The sequence below is a fragment of the Calliphora vicina genome, chromosome 3 (genome assembly GCF_958450345.1).
Source record: "Calliphora vicina chromosome 3, idCalVici1.1, whole genome shotgun sequence".
NCBI lineage: Eukaryota > Metazoa > Arthropoda > Insecta > Diptera > Calliphoridae > Calliphora > Calliphora vicina.
Window position 1 is genome coordinate 77,091,767 of NC_088782.1, and position 20,984 is coordinate 77,112,750.

Genomic DNA, 20,984 nt, shown 5'->3' on the forward strand with positions numbered 1-20,984 from the left:
ATACAAAAAAGTAACAAATATATAGGTTAACTAAAACATTAATTTCACAAGAATTACAACACAAGTTAGTTTTATTATTTTCTAAAGATAAAATAAATACCTTTAACTTCAAAATTCATTGAAAATACTTTAATTTTGTAGACTACAGCAATTGCAAGACCGTTTTGAAGTGCATGTTTGCAAATCCAGCGTTCAGCTGCGCTTTGCAAATGAATATTTGCTCATGCTTTTAATTTTATTTTTAAAAAGTCCCGTTAGATTTCCAGCAAAAACCGGTTTGCCATTTAAAAGATTGGATATCTGAGAGACAATTTTTATGCATTTTGTCTAAATATTTTGTCATCGTTTTATTTATTTTTGGCCTATGGGCGGATCCACTGTGCAATGGGACGGATGGGAACGGGAGTTTTTGCACCTCCCATACAAAGTAAAAAGTTAATTTCGAATATCTGGAGAACTATAATTTTAAAAGTATTTAAACTTTGTATCAATCAATTTCTTATCACTGTACGGTTTTTATATTGGATTTGTGCAGATGTTTGTTACTCCCAAAAATATTAGTCTACCACCCACCTTAAAGTATACCGATCGACTCATAATCACTTTCTGACTACAGACAGACAAAATGACAAACTTATATATACCCTTCGCACGAAGGTGAAGGGTATAATAAATGCAAATGTATAGTACATACATACTCAATTTCACGGTAATAATTCGACTTGAACCAAAGATATTTAAAAAAACCTTCCATGTAAAATTTGAACTGAATGAATGAATATAAATAAATGAATATATATTATCAAATATCTGGATGTTGTTGTTGTAGCAGCTGTGGTTGATGAGGTGACAGCCCTTGGCGAGTGAACTTGAGTCATTCCGGTGCGTAGAACCGACTGACGTGGGAATGTCAAATATCTGCTTAATTGTATTAGATAAATACGTAAAACTTTGAGGGGTTTATTTCGTTAATATTGCAAGTAGGTTGACTATGTGCCTAATTGGCTTAGTTTCACCTTCCATACAATATATCGTCACCTTAAATGCAAACGATATAATAAATCAATAATAATAAAGTATACTTTCCAATTTTTTGAGTTTGAATTTCTTTAATAAAGTTGTAATTTTTGATCGCAGGGGTCTAAACATTTGTGTGAGCATGGAGTATGAGCATGATAAAAATAACCATATTTGTTGTGTAGTTACGTCCATTTGCATTTAAGGTGAATATATATAGTTATTTTCGAATATTTGGAGAACAATAATTTTGAAAGTCTTTAAGCTTACCACTGTACGAAGTTTAGCTAAAAATGTCCGAGATCGGAACAGGTTGGGTAACCCGTCCTACATTCGGTTAATTGTTTAATGGATATCTTGAATGTTTGATTCTCAATACTTTTCATTTGTTATTTTGTACATTGTAGGTAGTTGGTATGCAATTTGGTGGTATCAGAACTTACAAAGTAAATATATATGTACATAGTTATTTTCGAATATTTAAAAATTGTCATAGCTAGAGTCTTCTAACTTTTTATAAATTACTTTCCTATAATTTTAAGTAGTTTGACTAAAAATAAGTTGGATCGAAATTTACCCACTATATAAACATACGAAATTATAGCAGAGCGAATGTCTTTAGAAAATAATATTTATAATTTTATTCAATGTAAAGAGATGATAATTCCAATTTTTTTATAATTCTTATGTTGTATTACTTTTTATCACTGTAAAATAATAGATCAACTCAGAAAGTGAAATATTGATGGCTTTCACTCTGTCCATTTGCTGGCTAGTTGTCCGTTTAAACCTTATGGTCAAACTGAAGGTCGGAATTTACAAAATACATACAGGCCTGTCGCAGAATTCCATTCCGATTGAAAGTGGAATTAATTCCGTATTTCGCTTCTTCACAAAAAGTAATACGAAAATTTCTTTCGGAATGAAACCACTTTCAGTTTTCAAAGTGTAATTGTTTTTTCGTTTTAATAATTTATTTTTGTAACATTTTTAATCAATTTCTGTACCAAAATCTTCACTTTTTTAATATTAAAAACGCTGTTATAATTTCACTTTTACAAAGTTAAAATTTACAAAAAAGTTATGTACGCAGTTGCTTTTTTTATAAAAAAAAGTATTGCCATATTTATATGAAAAATTTTGAGGAATGCACAAGTGATTTAACTGAAAAGTATTTCAATGTTAAGAAAATTTACAATTCGTAATCAATTAGTGAGAAACACAATCATTGCATTGGTTAAAGCCAGGCAAAATTTGTTTAATTTTTAACTTAACAGAGTGTTAAGCTATGTCTAAATAACAAGAAAAAAACTAGCTCAGAAATCCGTAACTATCGCTTGTGACAAACAGCCCAGTTAGTCAGTCATGCCAATACAAAAAGCCGATGATTATTGAAGTCCCGAAGAATCCGAGATACGCATCACCAGAATCGTCTGCATCCGAACGCAATATCGTAGCTGTCAATAAGAAAGATATTATCGACCCCAGAAAGGGTAAATCAATTGTGTTATTTAAGTCTAACTGGACTCGACTGAACTGTCTCAGCCGACGACAAAACCACGTAGCTATACTATTTTCTGAATAATAACACTGTCCAATAGCATTTTTGGAACTGACTAGCGACCCTATAATTCTGAAAGGGCATGTTGAGTAGATAATTTTTGTAGAATAAACTTATAGTCCAGCTGGTCTGAATTTTTTTTTACAGTGGGTCAAAGTTTTAATTTTTTGATCGAAGGTAGCATTATACTAACTGAAAAAAATGTTGTAAGTTAATATCTGAGAGAATTCTTACTGTCAGAGTTATATTGTGGAATTTTATGGGGATCAAAGACACAAAAGTTAGAAAAAAGAGCCCTTTACGCTTAATTAGCAAAATTACACACTATATCGGGTCTCACATTTTTTAAAAATATCTCCAAAAATACAAGTATGATCCGAATGAGCTGAAATTTAAAATGTAAATAGTCCATATAGAGATCTACAAAATATATGTAAGTTATCTCTTTTAGTTCAAGAGATATTTAGGTTTATTTGTTTTTTTTTAATTCTGCTCGAAGGTTCGAATTTTTTTTTTAAATATTATCTATATTTGCTATAAAATTTCGAAAACAATAAAAAAAACATGCTAACAGTTATCTCATCCCTATAAAAAGTTACAAGCATCCAAAGTTGGAACATGAAAAAATGGCAATATTTTTTACGTTTTTTCAAAAACACATTTTGCAGGGAATGTATAAAAAAAATTTTAAAATATTTCAAAAGGGCGCAAGGTTTGTGGAGCTCCTGGTGAATAAATATAAGCTTTTTGTATAAGTGGTTAGTATTGTTGAAAACATTAGGACTTGAAGCTTAATAGTTTGGTGAAGTGAAACAATTTTATGAATTTTTCGGACGTCATTTACCTTAGAAACTAAAAAATTATAAAGTTTGAATTAATTTAAAATTTCAACGGTTAAAGATAATACATCAAAAATTGGAAATAGTGTAGATCCGAATGTCCTTAAATCAATGGCGTTACACTTTTTATTTTAAAATACCAAAATTCCTAAAACGGGGAAATTGTATTCCAAAAACTGAGTTTTTTAGAAAATACCCTATTGCGATGATATTTACCATGTGATAGCAAAATAACTTTGCACGTATTTGAGTAATATATTGGGCTATATAAGCATGATGCCTTTTTGAGGATCGGTGCATTGCCTTTTTATAATTTTTTACTGAAACCAATTTTTTTTTTTAAAATGTAAAAGTTTGGATAAGTCTGGAGGTGACTAGGTCCACTTAAGAGAGCCAAGTTTTACTTTACACGCTTTTGCATTAGGTTCTCTTTTCGGGTCATATACAAATTTTATATAGTCCCGAAGAAAATTTTTTTCTACAAAAGAAAAAATATAGGGACTTTTTTGGGAAAAAACTTAAAAAATATGGCCATTTTTTCATGTTCCAACATTAAATGCATGTAACTTTTTATAGGGATGAGATAACTGTTAGCATGTTCTTTTTATTGTTTTCGAAATTTTATAGCAAATATAGATAATATTTAAAAAAAAAATTTCGAACCTTCGTAGGTCCGCCATATCTAAAAAACCAAAAAAAGATCGAGCAGAATTAAAAATAAATAAATAAACCTATAACATATATTTTGTAGATCTCCTTATGGACTATTTACATTTTAAATTTCAGCTCATTTGGATCATACTTGGATTTTTGGAGATATTTTTAAATAATGTGAGACCCGATATGGCGTGTAATTTTGCTAATTAAGCGTAAAGGGCTCTATTTACAACTTTTGTGTCTTTGGTGACCCCCAATGAAATTTTACGGCAAAAAGTTTCGTAGAATATTTTTTGAAAGGACTTTTTTCGATTTTCTCGAAAAAGTGGTCAATTTTACCCCTAAAGATAGGAGATAGGGTGTTAAGATCTTCCACAAAAATTATCCCCATAAAATTCCACAATATAACTCTGACAATAAGAATTCTCTTAGACATTAACTTACAACATTTTTTCCAGTTAGTATAATGCTACCTTCGATCAAAAAATTAAAACTTTGACCCACTGTAAAAAAAAATTCAGGCTCAAAAAATTCTACTCAACATGCCCTTTCAGAATTATAGGGTCGCTGTTCTGTTCCAATCAAAAAGTATCAATTTGTTGGACAGTGTAATTGGCACTAAATTCCTAATTTCCGGGACTTTGTTCTTTCCCGGGAGGAAATTAAAAAATCGTTTCATTCCCGGGAATTTTTTAACACTAAATTAACCAAAAACCAGAAATTTTTTTCGAATAAATAAACTTATAATTTTACCAGGGTTTTAAAAGATGTATAAAATAACTATATCTGGTTGTTGATCCAGCCTTTATAAGGGTTTCTAATTTAATAGTTGCATTTGCTCGGTATTGTCACAGTCGTAGTTTTAATCAGTATAAAATCAATAAATTCTTTGTTTAATTAAAAACCTTAAGAATTTCCAACATGTTAATTGTATAAAAGATGCGTATTAAGAGAAAATTTTCAAATCTGATTGTAGATAAACAAATTTGAACGACTATTATTATAATTTTCTCTAAATATGAATAATAATCATTGAATATCCCTAAAAGTTGTAATGTTAGGCATCTTAATAATTCGTTTAAATTTGGTTCATCCTTAATAACGAAATTTTTCTGCTGTGGCTTGAGTTGAGTGAAAAAAATTCGGTTATTTCAACAGTAATATTTCTTTGCCAACTGACTATCTGTTGTTAGAACCGAAAAAATCTATGGATATGAATATTGTAACTTTTAGAAGAAAACTATTGAAGAAATTCCCGAAAATTTCCGACAAACATTACCCGAAAATTAACAAAAAAAACTTACGGGATGGCGAAGGTGAGAGAAAAAAATATTAAAAATAATTATTCTATCAATTTGGAAACCAGAGAATATATTATCTGTTGTTATATTAGGTTACAAAGCCATAGAATTATATGTATACTTAGGTAAACGGTTCACGAGTCATATACTGGGTGAAATTTTATTTTTTATTAATGGAGGTGGGTTAATGCATAGTAGAGCCGTTTTCATCGGGGGTTAGATATTTATTTACACATGCGACATACCTATTCCTGTTTATATCATATTCTAAAGAGAATCAGAACGAATGCTGAAGATCTCTGAGTTGATGTGTACTTTGTAACCCATCCTACCTATCCCTAAAAATTTTACCCTTCATTCGCAATAAAATGTTTACTTTATTTATGGTTTATAAAACAAATTCGGTATGGAAATTTAGCTTTTTTATCCTTTGATAAAATAAGAGTTTTATAATTAATATTGTCTTGAAACACTGTTCAATAACTTTTAGTATTACAACTAGAAAATTGCTCTATACATTTGTATTCCTTGCGAGTGTGGATACGTCATTAAGATAAAAAAAAATTAAAGTTCGAAAAGATATATATTATAGTACAAACATATGCAAATATTTAAAAGGTTGCTTTGTTGTTAATGCCGTTCGTTTATTTAGTGAGTATACATATATAAGCATGAAGATTTTTAGTAAGCCAAAAGCAGAATAAAAAATATATGTATTTTGTATTTATTTTGTATGTATTCATATGGAATGCAGTACTTAAGAAACAGATAATTTACGAAAACTTGTGAACAAACAATTTAATTTAATTTGAATATGCCAATTAATGTTAAATATTAAAAGAAAACATTGTAAAAATAATAGTTTGCAAAGAGTTTATATGTGAGTGGAAACATTAAAAGATTTGGATGTCTTTAAAAGTAGCAGGTAATGATAAAAGAATGGACCAAGTACATACAATATTAATGTTTGTACAAATTTAATAATTTGTTTATAGAAGTATTTGTATATATATTTACAACTATATTATGAATATAAACAGACATTTTTAAATGTCCAGCAGAGTGAAATAAACCAAAAAAAAATGTAATAAAAAAAAAGAAAAATATAAATTTTCCAGACTATTGCAAAAATGAACAAATGAATTGAGAAATTTCTGTGCCCAAAAGTATACGTATGTATGTATTTTAATATGTGTTATATATATATATGAAAATCAAATTAGACATTATAATGATCTTGTAAGCGTTGACGGGTTTGGAAAGCTCGTAGTGTGTAAGATAGAAAGAGAGAGGGAGAGAGAAAGAGTTCGAAAGAAAAATAAACTTTTTTTGCAAACTATGTATTTGAAAACTATTTTTTGTAATTAAAATTATAACAATAGTAATTATAATAAAAGTAACACAATAACAAAAGAAAAGTTATAAATTTCGACAATGTTGAAATGCGTATGCATATTCTCAATCGTCCAAATGTATAAATTGATTAGTGATTGATGAAAACGGAAGAACAGAACAGAATTTTGATTTCTTTTATTTTATTGTAGTGATTGGTTGGTTAAAGTTTTGTAAATTACCCGTCTGCATTTAGGATTGGCTGTAAGGTTTGCGGATTTATTAGAATGCTGCCTTTTGGCACATTCGAAATATCTGTGACGGCCCACACTAGTCCACTAGGAAGCGATGTTGTATCTTCACTGATCTCCCTGTTTGCGATGACTGAAGGATGATCTGGCAAATGGGGTTCATCACTGCCATAACCACCGGTTGGTGATGGCGTAACAGAATCGGAACGAATCGATTGCGTTTGGGTTTTATAGCTAAACAATTGAGTGTTTAAAAATAAGAATTTTATCTTCTTAGTTTATTCTTTATTCCTCAGAAATACAAAGAATGTGTAAAGTTGTTTTTACATTGAGTCATGAGAGAGGGAAGCTTCCAAATTTAAAAAAGAACTTACCCACTGCTTGATGGAGATAATCGCCACGATGTATTGGAACTGCCGGCCGAATCTTGTTTAGAAAATATCCGTGTTCCATTTCCACTGCCGGTGCCCATACTTTTATTGGAATTTGCCGAGTCACCGCGTATAAGTGGGGCTCCGCCCTGGCTGGGAGCACCATAATTGCCAAAGTTGTTATTCGATTTCTGAACAACACTGCCGCCACGGCCATCTGGAGACTGTATATATTATGTATGATATTACAATACAATTATTTAGGAATTTGAAAATATTTTGAAAATCCACTTACATTTTGAATCTTCAACACTTTTCCACTGGCACGTCCACGTGAAAATTGCTGCTGATCAACAGAACTGGTCCAACTAATGTAGTTGTTGTCATCGTCCGTACTACCTCCTCCGCCAGGGCATGATTCGGTTTGGCTTCGATTAAATATGCGCGATCGGGCACGATCGTAATCTTCTTCGCGTTCTTCAAAACTCTTTGCTTTGCGATCAAGCATGCCACCTCGGTCCGGGCACAAATAACTGCTCTGGCGAGCCTCATCAAAACTGTGCGTGTCGCGTTTCAATATAGACTTTCGTGAATCATCACGATTATTAATGACCAGTGTCTTAAATCGAATCTATAAAACATGATAGTAAATATTGCTCCTGCCAATCAATAACTCATTATTTACTTTCACTACTTACTTCTGGTATGCGAGTGTTTTTAGTCGGCGCTACAATAACGCATTGTTGAGTCTCGGTATCCACATTATGTTCCATGCCAAAAAAGGCAGCCGTTCTATGGATCAACATACGATTGTATGAGGAGGCTTGAGGAAAACGTATTTCACCTCGACTATACAAAATAAAGCAATCAATACGACCTTAGTTCAATGTATTAATATATTGTTTGAATACTCACTTTCCTTCCTGCACAAATTCAATTAAATCCTTTTCGACTTTCAACAAAAATTGACGATCTTTGACGTTCTTGTTTAGGGTCTCTTTGAAAAAACTAAGCAAATCGGTACCACCGTGATCTGTGTATTGTTCGTTGGAGTTTTCTGAATTTGTGAAGACTAAAGAAATAAAAATAGATACAATTTTTTATAAAACGAGTCGATACAAACCTCTTGAAATGAAGCCTGATGTATTGTTACTGCTATTTAGACTGCCATCAATGCTGCCGGATGCTATACCACCAGCAACAACACCTCCACCAGTACCCATGTTAGATACGCTGCCGCCACCTCCTCCACCACTGTTGGTGCTGCCCATATTCTTCAATCGAGGCTTGGATCCTTTTGAATTTGAATTGGTGCGATGTTTTTTACCGCCACCCGAACGTTGGTGATGCTGCTGTGATTGGTGTTGCTGCTGCTGTTGATGTGGTTGTTGCTGCTGCGTCTCATAATGCATTTCATCATTAGAGTTCATACTGTTCTGGCTGTCATTGCGTGGACAACGATTTTCCTTATCGTAAACGATATACGATTGTTGTTGCTGCTGCTGTTCACGGTTGACATCATTGGGATGCAATTGATAGTTCATAGGAGAATTGTAAATTGGAGTAGGCTGTGTATTATCAGTGACATTTAAAGCTTTCTGCAGTGCATTGCCAGCACTGAATTGCGGCTGTTGCGTTTGATTGTAATTTTTATTTACAGTCCCAGCGTTCATATTCACATTGTTAGTGCCTTTATTGTGCGTTTCATTACTAACACCTGCAGTATCACCGTTTGTCTTTTTATTGCTACTATTGTTGTTGTTATTATTATTATTAGTATTATTATTGTTATTGTGACCTTCCAAAGCATTATTAATACGTTGTTGGTTGCTATTGCAGTTTGTGTTTACACCAACACCACCACTACCACCGCTGCTACTACTAGAACTATTACCAGATCCTACTCCAGATCCCCCACCAACAGCACTACTGTTACTACCGCTTTTGGATTTGGGGGGGCTCAATTTTGGAAATTCAGTTTCATTACATAGAGCAACATTTGATTGTTGCTGTTGCTGTTGTTGTGGTGGCTGTTGTTGCTGCTTGTGTTGACTAGTTACAATCACAGTTGGTGTATCGATTATTGGTGAATTGCCGCGAGTGGCTGATGATTGTGTATGCAATTTATTATTGCTATTATTGTTATTGTTGCCCTCATTAACATCCATATGTTGCTGCTGATGTTGCTGTTGCTGCTGATAACCATTTGGTGATATTTGCGATGAAGACTCTGACGCTCGTGGTGTTGGAGTACGTGGCGGCGAAGTCGCCTCTCTCATAGCATGACTCCTCGTTAAATGTTTTCCTTTCATGTTGCCCTAAAATAAAATTAAAATTCATTTATTAATAAAATAATTACTGGTTTATTTAAAATAAAAATAAAACAAAATATTTTACAAAATATAATTTATTAGGCATATGGTAGGTAACATATGAGTAGGTGAAATGCAAAACTCGCTCTTTACACATAAACCGTATTTTGGAAAAACACGAAAAACATGAAACGGCTGATTAAATGGACCAAATTAGTGGAATGTTTTAAATTCTTAGATGTTCAACCATTCTTGACTAAAACTCTACAGTTGAATAAATTAAATAAAATAATTTTGGTAAGGAACGCATCTCACCTACTCATTCATATGTATAATTCTCTATATTATTAGGGTTTACTTAAAAACTATAGTTATTTAAGAAGATATCCATTAAGATATAAACAAATTATAATAAAACAAACAAGGTATTCATTTAACTATTTAGGCAATACATACATATTAAGTTTCCCCAAAATTATACATGTATGATAAACTTTTCTGTTTAAATATTTATTTAGTTTAAATGGGATCGTAAACTGATAGTGGATCAATAAATATATACATAAAACAAATGTAAATAGAAAAAATACTAGAGAAATATTATTTCATATGGCCCAACACCGTAATCTCTTCGGAACACATGGCCATCTATCATTGGTAATACGAAGAAAAGTTTATTTATACCGTCAATGAAATAACGAGTTTAAAAATTGACATTCCAGACATTTGTGAAACATGGCGACCACATTCAATCAACTAATTGTAATATGATTTATGATGGTAATGATTCTACGCATGAGGATTTGGTGTAATTGTATAAAAGAAACAAAGCGTTGAACAGTTTTTTATTCCATAATCTTACCGAACTCAAAATTTAATGCTTAAACTTATAATGATCAACATAACACAAATATAGGCAACGACTACTGATAGTGATCTCGAAAAAATTTAATAATTTCTATTTAAAACTTAACAATTTAAAAAAATTTAAAAATTTGGCAATAACGTAATGTTGAATGTTTAATCCAATTCCGCCAGGAATAAAAATCTGTCTACCAAACTATATTTTGAACATCATAAAATCTCCCCTAGAAGGTCATATACAGTTTGTTAAAATCTAGCTTCATAGTAAACAAATTACCCTAGAAAAACTCAAGAATGAATTAATCGATTAAAAATAACGATCATATTTTTTACACAACTGAAATATTAAACAAGAAAGAAAGTATAGTCGTTGAACCCGACCATATGATACATTATACCGAAAAGATAATTATAAACAGTTCTCTTTTTAAATTTATATGGGAGCTGGACCAATCTGGACCAATTTATTTGTATAAAATTTTATTGGAATACCAACATTTTTAAGAGTTTTATACTCGTTAAAGTGATTTTCGGAAGTGGGCCTTATATGACTAATTGTGGATCGATCGGCACAAGTTCGGTGCGAGTTCGGCTTATATAAAACTTATTTGTGCTGAATATAACTAAGATAGAATTTTGTGTGTATACCAAGAGATTAATGCACGTTAAAGTGATTTTTGGAAGCGGGTCTATATGGGAGCTATGACTAATTATGGACCGATCGTAACAAAATTTGGTGACATGAATTTCGTATTTGTAAAACTTATTTGGAGCGAAATGTAAAATGTAGTGTAAATAAAGTCCAATTTCGGGAGGTCATTTGTATGGGGGCTAGATGAAATAACGATCCGATTTCAGTCATTATAAAATCGACTCAGAAAGTGATTACAAGTCGATCGGTATACTTTAAAGTGGGTGTTAGATTAATATTTTTGGGCGTTACAAACATCTGCACAAACGCATTATACCCTCCCAACTATGGTGGTGTAGGGAGGGAGTGGAGATGGACACTAGGCTTGAATATGTCAGGTAATACACCATTTTCAAGTGTATTTCAGAAGTTTCTAATTGTATTTCAGAAGAAGAAAGTATTTGTATTTCTATTAGAAATTTCTGAAATACAAATTTAAAATTCTGAAATACAATTAGAAATTTCTGAAATCTAATTGGAAATGGTGTATACAGCTATAGAATTTGGATAAAGTTAGTATTGGGGTCATCATTGGTAATATAAAATTTGCCAAAATTAGATTAGTAGATGGTATAATGTCACTCCGGACTATTGAAAGATGTGAGTTGACGAAGAGGAGTTAGTAATTGACCACATAAATGTCACTGGCAGGGGTTGCATTGTCAAAGAATTTAGATAATTTCACAATAGATTGGAATATATCGTTGGCTGTAGGTTGGAGAATATCATTACAGTTAGAAATGTTCTTATGATATGGTAGTTATGTATTTCGGTTTTGGTGGCACCACCCATATAAAGTAAATAGTTATTTTCGAATATCTGCAGAACTAAAATTGTGACAGTCTTCAAACTTAATACAAATCAATTTCTTATCACTGCAGGAAGTTTAACCTGGACTACGTAAATATATTGCAAATCATATTTAAATTTTTCAATTTTATGAGAAAGAGATGCCTTTCAGATGGGAGTTTCAGCAGGACAATGGTCAGAAGCACTCCTAAAAATTGGCAAAAGACCGGTTTGCTGTCAACAAAGTACCTCTTATGGAATGGCCTTCGCAGTCACCGGACTTTAATCCAATGGAACACCTTTGGGGAGTGCTCAAGAGGAAGCTAGAGGGTTTCAGTCCGAAAAATAAGGACGAATTATGGGAACAAATCCAGGAAGAAAGATTTGACATTGACAAGGACGTTTGCATAGAAATTGGTTGATTCCATGAGCCGCAGATGCAATGAAGTTGTGAAAAACAAAGGTAGAGCAACAAAATATTAATATAAGATAGTTTTTAACAAAAAAAAAATAAAAATATGCCTCTAAAAGTAGAATCCAGTAAAAATATTGACTCTTTTCATTGTTAGTCATATAATGTATTAAAATATAAATGAAAAGAGGAATGATTATGTTTTTTCTTATGCTGTATGTCTGATAAACAAAACTGCATATACATTTTTTTTAACAAAACTAAACTTGACTAATACTTACAAAGTTTAAAAAAAAACCATTCGTTTCTATTATTTTTTCCAACACTGTATGTATAAAAGTGCAGTACCACCCGGGTGGGTATTGGTAAACCATGTACATAAAAAGCCTTTGGTAAAGCGAAGGTTAAATTTATTGTTAAGCTCTTCTTTTAACATTTTTTACATGTCCAGCCCGCTGCACATTTGGAACCTATTACGAAAAAAATGCCAGGTAAATTTACAGAGCAACAGATTGTTGACCTGCTCATGGAAAGCGATATTGAAGATATTGCTGATGATGAAGAAAATTAGGTGGAACAAAACTGTTTGACTTTTGAAGAGGAAAAACGGAGTACCATTCCTAATCAATCAATTTTCATCCAGGAGTATAATTATTTTCATGAATTTAAATACGTTTTTTTATTTCATTTGTTTACGAATGTCCAGCTGGCTGCACGTACAATATCTCAGAATCCTTTCGTCCTGTATGTACTCGAACAAATTTTTTATTCTATTGTTTATTCCAGAAGCATAAAAAAAAACTTTTTAGAGACTTCCTAGCTTGTTTTTTCCTTGGGACTATGGAGGATATGTAAGTATGTATAATCCGTAATCCGTTAATATCTGTATTATATTAATACATATTTAATCATTTTATATAAATCAATTATAATAACTTCGATCATTAAAATATTGTCTCATTTATTGTGTGTATTGTGTATTAGGTACCTACTCACTCCTACATAAGTATTAACATTCATCAAACATTCGCCCAATACCAGTAATTACTGGTGATGGTGACCTAATAATAAAAATTAAAACCAACTAGAAAAACCCATAGTTCTAGGTTTAACCTGATTTTCAACATATGTATGTATGTACCTATGTATGCATGTAATAACACAACGTCACACTGAGGTGACTAAAGCTATTTTACGATATCGAAAATGACGGTAAAGCTGTTCATATACAAAACTTACTTCCACATACATCTTAGCATGCTCACATGTACATACATATATTCGAAATTCGAATATAAAATATGCACTATTAATATACAAAAACAAAAAAAGAGAGAAAAATATAAAAATCAAAACATGAACATATTAAATGGAAAATAAAGCAACTAGCAAAGGAAAAACAAAGTCTAAATAATAAATAAACCTTGAACTCGAAAAGTACAAAATTGCGTAATTAAACGAAATAATAGTTTCTAGGAAACCCGTGTTGATTGACATCGAATTTCCAAGAATAAAATAAAAAAAATTAAAAAAAAACAAGAAAAAGGTATTAAATTGTTTGTTGCATGTGCACGAATATTGTATTTATTTGTAAGTTTCGTGTGTAGAGGAGACATGTCTCCATTGTAGAACAACTATTATTTCTCATATAGAGTTTCGATTGCTAATTTAAAAAGGATAGAGTAGTGGAGTAGAAGTTCAAACTGTATGCGTGTGTGTTCTTACCCAACAGTTCTTGATGACCGTCCCGAACTAGTGATTTTATCACATGCGATGACAACTAGTTAAATAAGTAGTCAGATGACTAGTTATTTTAACACGTGCACATGCATTGACCCTTTTTGATTACAATAAGCCCCATTATTTTCTCGAATCTGTGGTTATTTTTTAGGTTACTTAGATACACTAAAGTGACAACTGACTTCATGCTAGGTTACATGTGATGTATAAAGTAGCCAACTGACTTCTCTCTGCACTACATAGAACACATACGTATCCAATGGCCCAAAATATATAAATTGGAATCAGGCAAGTGATCAGACATTAATGACAATTACTGTCTACGAGGAATGCATTTACTACATGCTTAACTGGTGTGTAATCCTGTCACTGAAATCTTTTATAACATCCCAGCAGTTTTACAAGTTGTCAGTGTACCCTTAAGCTAGGTACTCTGTTCAAAATTTCGTGTGAATGCTGTCAAACTACATATAAAATATTTGGAATGAAATATATGCGAAATAATTTCGCAAAAAGCAGTACCCTGTTTTTATTGTGTGAAATACATCTGGCAACCTCCTTTTGCACGAAATTAAAACCAACAGGTAGCTGTCAAACAGCATGTAAAATTTTTCCATAACCATAATTTTTCGCAAATATGAACAGAGTACTAGGCTTTAGAGACAGTAATTGACAATACCGTGTTGCCAATTCTGGATGAAAAAAATTTTTAAATTCGTTGGAAAAAAATGGCTAAAAATTTATTTTTTAATTAAAGAAAAAAACAATAGAAATATTTATATAATCCTTTGTGATAGCTTAGGAATTATTAGAGCTTATTTGGATAATGGAATATATGGTGAATATGGCTCTCAAATAGTCCAGTAAAACTATTACTAAAAATAACACACGTCGTCACAGGCAAGAATACAACATGGAATTTTAATGCATTTTTGTTGCAAATAATATTGGGTGTATGACTTAAAAATGCGGAATTTTTTTCCAAATTTTCAGCTTTTATTTTGATACATTAGGTTACTCTGTTCTTAAGTGAAGGGTATACCAGAGAGATCGTTCTGCATCGATCAAAAAAATAGTAGTCGGACGGAGCAAGTTCTGGACTATAAGGCGGGTGAAGCGAAACTTCCCATCCACTTCATTCTAAACGGTTTTTTAACAGATATTGCAACATGTGGCCAAGCGTTGTCATGATGGTATATTACGGTTTCATGTCTGGCCGCATATGCTGGGCTTTTTTCGGCCAATGCTCGCTTCAAACGAATCAGTTGCTTTCGGTACAGGTTCCCTGTGATATTTCACATACGATCTTTACGCTTCGGGCTTTCGGAATGGATCCATTATTCATCGCAAGTAATAATTCAGTGCAAACATGATTTTCTTTTATAGCGTTCAAGCAAGTATCTCGGCTTCAATTCGTATGGTACCCAATTTCCCTGCTTTTGGGTGAATCCAGCTGAATAGCTCCCAATGATTTTGCAAGCTCTTGTTGAGTTTTACAACAATCTTAATGTAGTAATGACTCTAATTCTTGGTCTTTAAACTTTTTTGGCTGGCCTCGGCGATCTTTGAACTCAAATTTGACATCTACAAACACAAAAATTGCGCAGAAGGCTTGCACAACTAATTGCCTAATGTGACCCCATGTGCTGAATCCATTATTGTTTACTAATTCAACCTATTTAGTTAATATTTTTCATAATATTCCCAGGTAATCTAGCCTGAAATCAATTGTCACTTAAGTGTCTCTAAGTAATCTAGAGTGTAGTCACATTGATGTAAATTACATTGATTTTGTAATGCACAACAAATTGTGTTGTTATAATTTGCATACAGTTTATTTACATTTTGCTTACGTATACTTACATTCCAGGAAATCTAGAATGAAGTCATTTGTCACTTTGGAGTCCCTAAGTAATGTAGAAAGTAGTTATATTACCCAGTAGTTATCTTGAACTGTCTAGGAGGAAACTATTTACTCAACTAGTGGTCACCCTAAATTATATGTAAATTCGGGATAGTCACCCAGATCTACTGGGATGTAATTAGTTTCTACCAATACAAAACACACGTATACAGTTTATTTTTTTAATCGCTTACTTCATAATTTCAAGCTAGTGAAATAGTTATACCTACATACCATAGAGAAATTAAATAACTTGCTACTAATTGATAGAGAAAACTGGAGTCATAGGTCAAAGTTCATAAATCCTGCAAGTGAAGCACACACTTCATATAAAGTATTACGTAAAAAACGTTGAGGTTAATTATTCGATTTCCAAAAAAGGCACTACAAACGTGAACGGACACTTTAATCAGAAAAAACAAATTATTATATTAAATTTCGATTTCAAAATCAATGAAATCTTGCTAGCAACATAGTTTTCATACAAATTTGAATTGTACCCAGTAAGCTCCAAAGCCCCAAACATTCAAGCACTTGAACATTTTGTTGGAATTTGACTTGAATGCAAATATAAATATGTTTTAAACTTGAAAACTATTTGAAAAAATTAAATATTTTATGTTTCCTTTTTACTGGAGATTGCTATTGATATCAAATGTAATACAACTATAATTCAATTGCTTGACTATAATTCAAGGCTTGAATTACACTGGCTTTCAACTTGAATTCCAGTAAAAATGCTTATTGGGTATGGAAGTGTAGTGAACAAATGTTTATAAAGAATAATTTTAATTTTGTGTGTTTTTTTTTGGTCAAAATGGTCGCCGAAAAACGCACGTGAAAAAATAATTAAAACTTTTCAAAAAAACCAATATGGACTTTTAAAAAAATAGCAGAATATTTGAAGGTTCATCGTCAGCCTGTTTCAAAAGTCATTAACCTTCGCTTTACCAATACCCACCCACCCGGGTGACCAATTCGTTTTTATTGGTTTAATATTTTTTTTATTTTATATAGTTATAGAAGTGTAGTGTCACCCGGGTGGGTATTGGTAAACCATGTACATAAAAAACCTTTGGTAAAGCGAAGGTTAAACAATATAAGGAAGACTTGAAGACTAAGAGAAAACCTGGATCAAGTAATGCAAAAGAAGACGAACAACTCTTTCGAAGAACTCCGAACACTTCTTGCAGAAAAAAAGAAACTCGAAAAGTAAAATGCTCTGATTCGTTTGAGCGCAGAGCCAAAGCTAATGCTGGGTTGAAGTCGTATAAAGTTCCAGATCGCAATGCGGTAAAGAACTTAGAAGCAAAGAATGAGCGAAAAATTGAGGTAAAATTTTATAAAAATTATGTACTGGCAGACCTTTCACAACTTCCAGGTCAAAATTCCCATATTACAGAGTGTCCTCAAAAACGGCTTTTATGTTTCTTAAAACAGCACAGAGTGCCTTCATATTTCTGGAATGCTCTTTAAGGGAGGATTTCCGGAAAAAGTGAATAAATTTATAAATACCGTGTAATATGCCAATATTTTAATGCTTAATATTTGAATAAATGTACGTATTTTTGAGAATTTTTGGTATTGAACGGTTTAAGTTTTATTTAACTTAATTCAAGTATATCTTTTCTTCGACACACTCTTTAATATATTATATATTAAGGGTCCTCATGTAAACGCTTAAATACCTCGTAAACTGTGAAATCTTTGCATTTTTACACTCTCGCAAATGAACTGTCAAAAAATGTATGGAAATTCGTTTGCACAACTCCGATAAGTTTGCAAGACAATTTAGAGTCGCAAACTTGAATTTATTGTGCATTTGATTATTCAGCTGCTTTTGTTTACTTTTATTTATAAGAAATAAAAATCAAATAAAATACATACAGTGACTCAAACGCAAAATCGGACAAGAGTTTGTCTGATATAAATGTGCACTACACATAAAAGGATGTACCAAAAAATTTGTTATATAATATCTCTAAAAAATAACAAAAACTAAAATTTGCATAATTAAAACTGTAAACTTTTGCACAAAAACCAAAATAACTCAATTTCTTGCGCCAAACACAAAATCGGACAGAGTAAAAGGTATTCAAAAGTGGGCGATAAATATTTAGTTGCATATCCTTTGTTTTCTCGAATGACCTGTAATCGTCATGCTTCCAGTAAGAACTGTTGTCGCAGTATGCAATTTGCATTTTATAGATGGCAAAATGGACAAATTTGTCTATCTCAACTTTTAGAAGCAAAATTTAGAACAAAGTGCGAAAAAGTGGGACTTTAATGCAATTGAGCATATTTGGGAGGAATTAGCTAGGAGAGTGCATCAAATAAAATTTAACACATTAGTTCAGATAAAAGAGTCCTTACTGGAAGCATGGAACACGTTGCGCAAATTTGCAATTTTGCACAAATGAGAAACATAAGCGTTGAAATGAGTACCCTTATTATTATTTAAATAAAAGTAAACAAAATCAGTTCAAGTTTGCGAGTCTAAATTGTAGCGGAAATTTATTAGAGTTGTGAAAATGAACAGATTTTCATGAGGACCTTATATGTTTGTATTCATAATTATTGCGTGACTTACCCTCCTGTTTAAACCAAAACTATTTTGACGGCCCAACGGTTCTTCTGTATTATAATCTTTTTGTTGCTGACCAGATGATAGATTTGGAATATTTGTAGCGACAGCTACTTGCGATTTTGTGGAACTCATAATCACAGTCAATATATAAAAAATCTGCAATAAAACAAAAAAAAATACAAACTTTAACTCGATGTACATAATTGAATAATTCGTATATTTGGATATTTTTTTGTTTGAAGCTATTTTTAAAACAAATTATTCACCTTAAGGAAACTACTGCATTTTTGCCGTTTTTTACAGATAATTTAAATTTAATATATGTATATAAACTAAGAAAATAAGAAGTTTTTCTTATCACTTAGATTTAGATTTATTTTTGTAAAAAAATTATTTTTTTTTTTTAATATTTATGTCTTTTTTTCAAAATTTTATTATTGTAGAATTACTTGTTGATTTTGTTGTAGTTGTTGCTGTTGGTATTGTTGATGATGTTCTTTTGCGAAAGTTTAAAAGTAGTTTTTTATTATATTTGAAGAAAATCATTTTATTTATTAATAGTCTGGCAGTGCAATGAACCAAAATTTAGTCACTTTTGTTGTAAAAACACTTTTGTGCACTTCTTGTATTTTTTTATTTTATTTAGAATTTTTTTGTTTTAAAGTTTAAAAATCACATATTTTAGATTAGAAAATTGCTTTTTCAGATTAAAATAATTAATACATATAAAACGGCTAAATTAAGAGATCATTATTATTATTTATTCCAGAAGATAAACAAATTTGTTATTTACAGTATTTATTAAACATTATTTATTAATGAAATGTATTTTATTTGTTTAAGTATACAATAGTTTTAGATATCAAAGAACAAAATAAGACCCCCCATCTACAACAAAATTTGTTTAAGGGCAGATCAAATGTGTGTAGTTCTATATTTTAGGAACTCTTATACAGCGAATTCTATCTGCAGTTACCTCTGAATAAAGGCCCTCAATATATTAAAGAGTGACGCTACTGACTGCCTTATTCATCATTGCACACCCCAAAGGCCTGAAGCCAAATACCTGAAGTAGGTCCATCTCCCCCAAAAGTAGAACCACTGAGAAGGGAACTCTGGAAATTCGAATGTTCAGAGGGTAAATTTATATCTTCTAAACTAATTAGGTACAAAAAAAGTCAAAAATATTTGGTACTTTTGTGTCGAGCTATGTATCACAATGACTGATATCAGAATAAAAAAAACTGTCAATGCTGGCTATCGCCTAAAAGTTATATTGTTCCAAAAAAGATATTTAGTGCATTTCACTTGTACAATAAGCCAAATGAGTTTGAATCCTCAGCCAGGAAGTCTATGACACGAAATACCACTCCAGCAGTAGATAGAATTATTTGTAGGGCCATTAAGACAAGTGCATTTCTGTCTTCGCGATAAATAAAGGATACAATTGGACAGCAAATATTGTAGACATATCGACACGAGTCGAAAATTCGTGGGTGCATTACACAAAAAAACACATGCATAAAAAAACACTTAGTAAATGAGCAAAAACATTTTTTCTTTTAAAATTTCAATAATTTATATTCGTGAGTGATTTTCGAAATGGGCCTTATGTGGGAGCTATGACCAATTATGGACCGATCACCATGAAATTAGGGAGCTATGACTAATTATGGATCGATCATAATAAAAATTGATGACATGAATTCCGTATATATAAAACTTATTTGGAGCGAAATTTGTGTAGATATCTATATGAATTAAACATTTATCACGGATAAAATCCAATTTCGAGAGGACATTTGTATGGCGACTAGGTGAAAATAGGCTCCGTCCCTGGGCCGAAAAAATTTCATGTACCAAATTTTATCGAAATATCTTCAAAAGTGCGACCTGTACTCTGCACACAAGGTTTACATGGACAGCCAGCCAGCCAGCCAGCCAGCCAGCCAGACAGCCAGCCAGACGGACGAACGGTATACTGAGTCTATCGGTATACTTTAATATTTTTGGGCGTTACAAACATCTGCACAAACGCATTATACCCTCCCCACTATGGTGTGTAGGGTATAAAAATATTAAGATTCGAATACGGTTTGCAAAGGAAATGTTGGAATTTAGTTCTCTGGAGCGACGAATTTTAACTTGTAATTATAAGACCACTACAGTATGTTTCTGAGTAAGTTGGAGGAAACAAAAATTTAAAGCAAGGAGGAAGTGCGAATTGTGTTTCATTTGTGAAAAGATTTGCAATACGTTGTTTAAATTAATTAGTTAGTGTTTTGAACTGATCTGTCCACTATAGTGGAGTAGGGGATATACAAAATGTTTACGGGAAAATGATTTCCATTTTAACT

At 31.8% G+C, this 20,984-nt stretch overlaps 1 protein-coding gene across 9 annotated transcripts in view; it reads right to left on the reverse strand.

Annotated features, from left to right (window-relative positions):
- enc (encore) overlaps window positions 1–20,984 on the reverse strand; it is a 75,869-nt gene that overhangs the window by 10,402 nt on the left and 44,483 nt on the right. For 3 of the 9 annotated variants that reach the window (XM_065506270.1, XM_065506271.1, XM_065506275.1), the window contains 7 exons: window positions 18,631–18,783; window positions 8,453–9,647; window positions 8,245–8,401; window positions 8,028–8,178; window positions 7,625–7,960; window positions 7,333–7,553; window positions 6,950–7,192 (listed from right to left, as the gene is read on the reverse strand). In XM_065506270.1, coding sequence (XP_065362342.1) covers window positions 6,950–7,192; window positions 7,333–7,553; window positions 7,625–7,960; window positions 8,028–8,178; window positions 8,245–8,401; window positions 8,453–9,647; window positions 18,631–18,759 — 2,432 coding nt within the window. In that variant the 5' untranslated portion in view covers window positions 18,760–18,783. Of the gene's footprint in view, window positions 1–6,949; window positions 7,193–7,332; window positions 7,554–7,624; window positions 7,961–8,027; window positions 8,179–8,244; window positions 8,402–8,452; window positions 9,648–18,630; window positions 18,784–18,893; window positions 19,362–20,984 lie in introns of all 9 variants that reach the window. The other 6 variants (XM_065506274.1, XM_065506273.1, XM_065506272.1 and 3 more) reach the window with 6 other exon arrangements.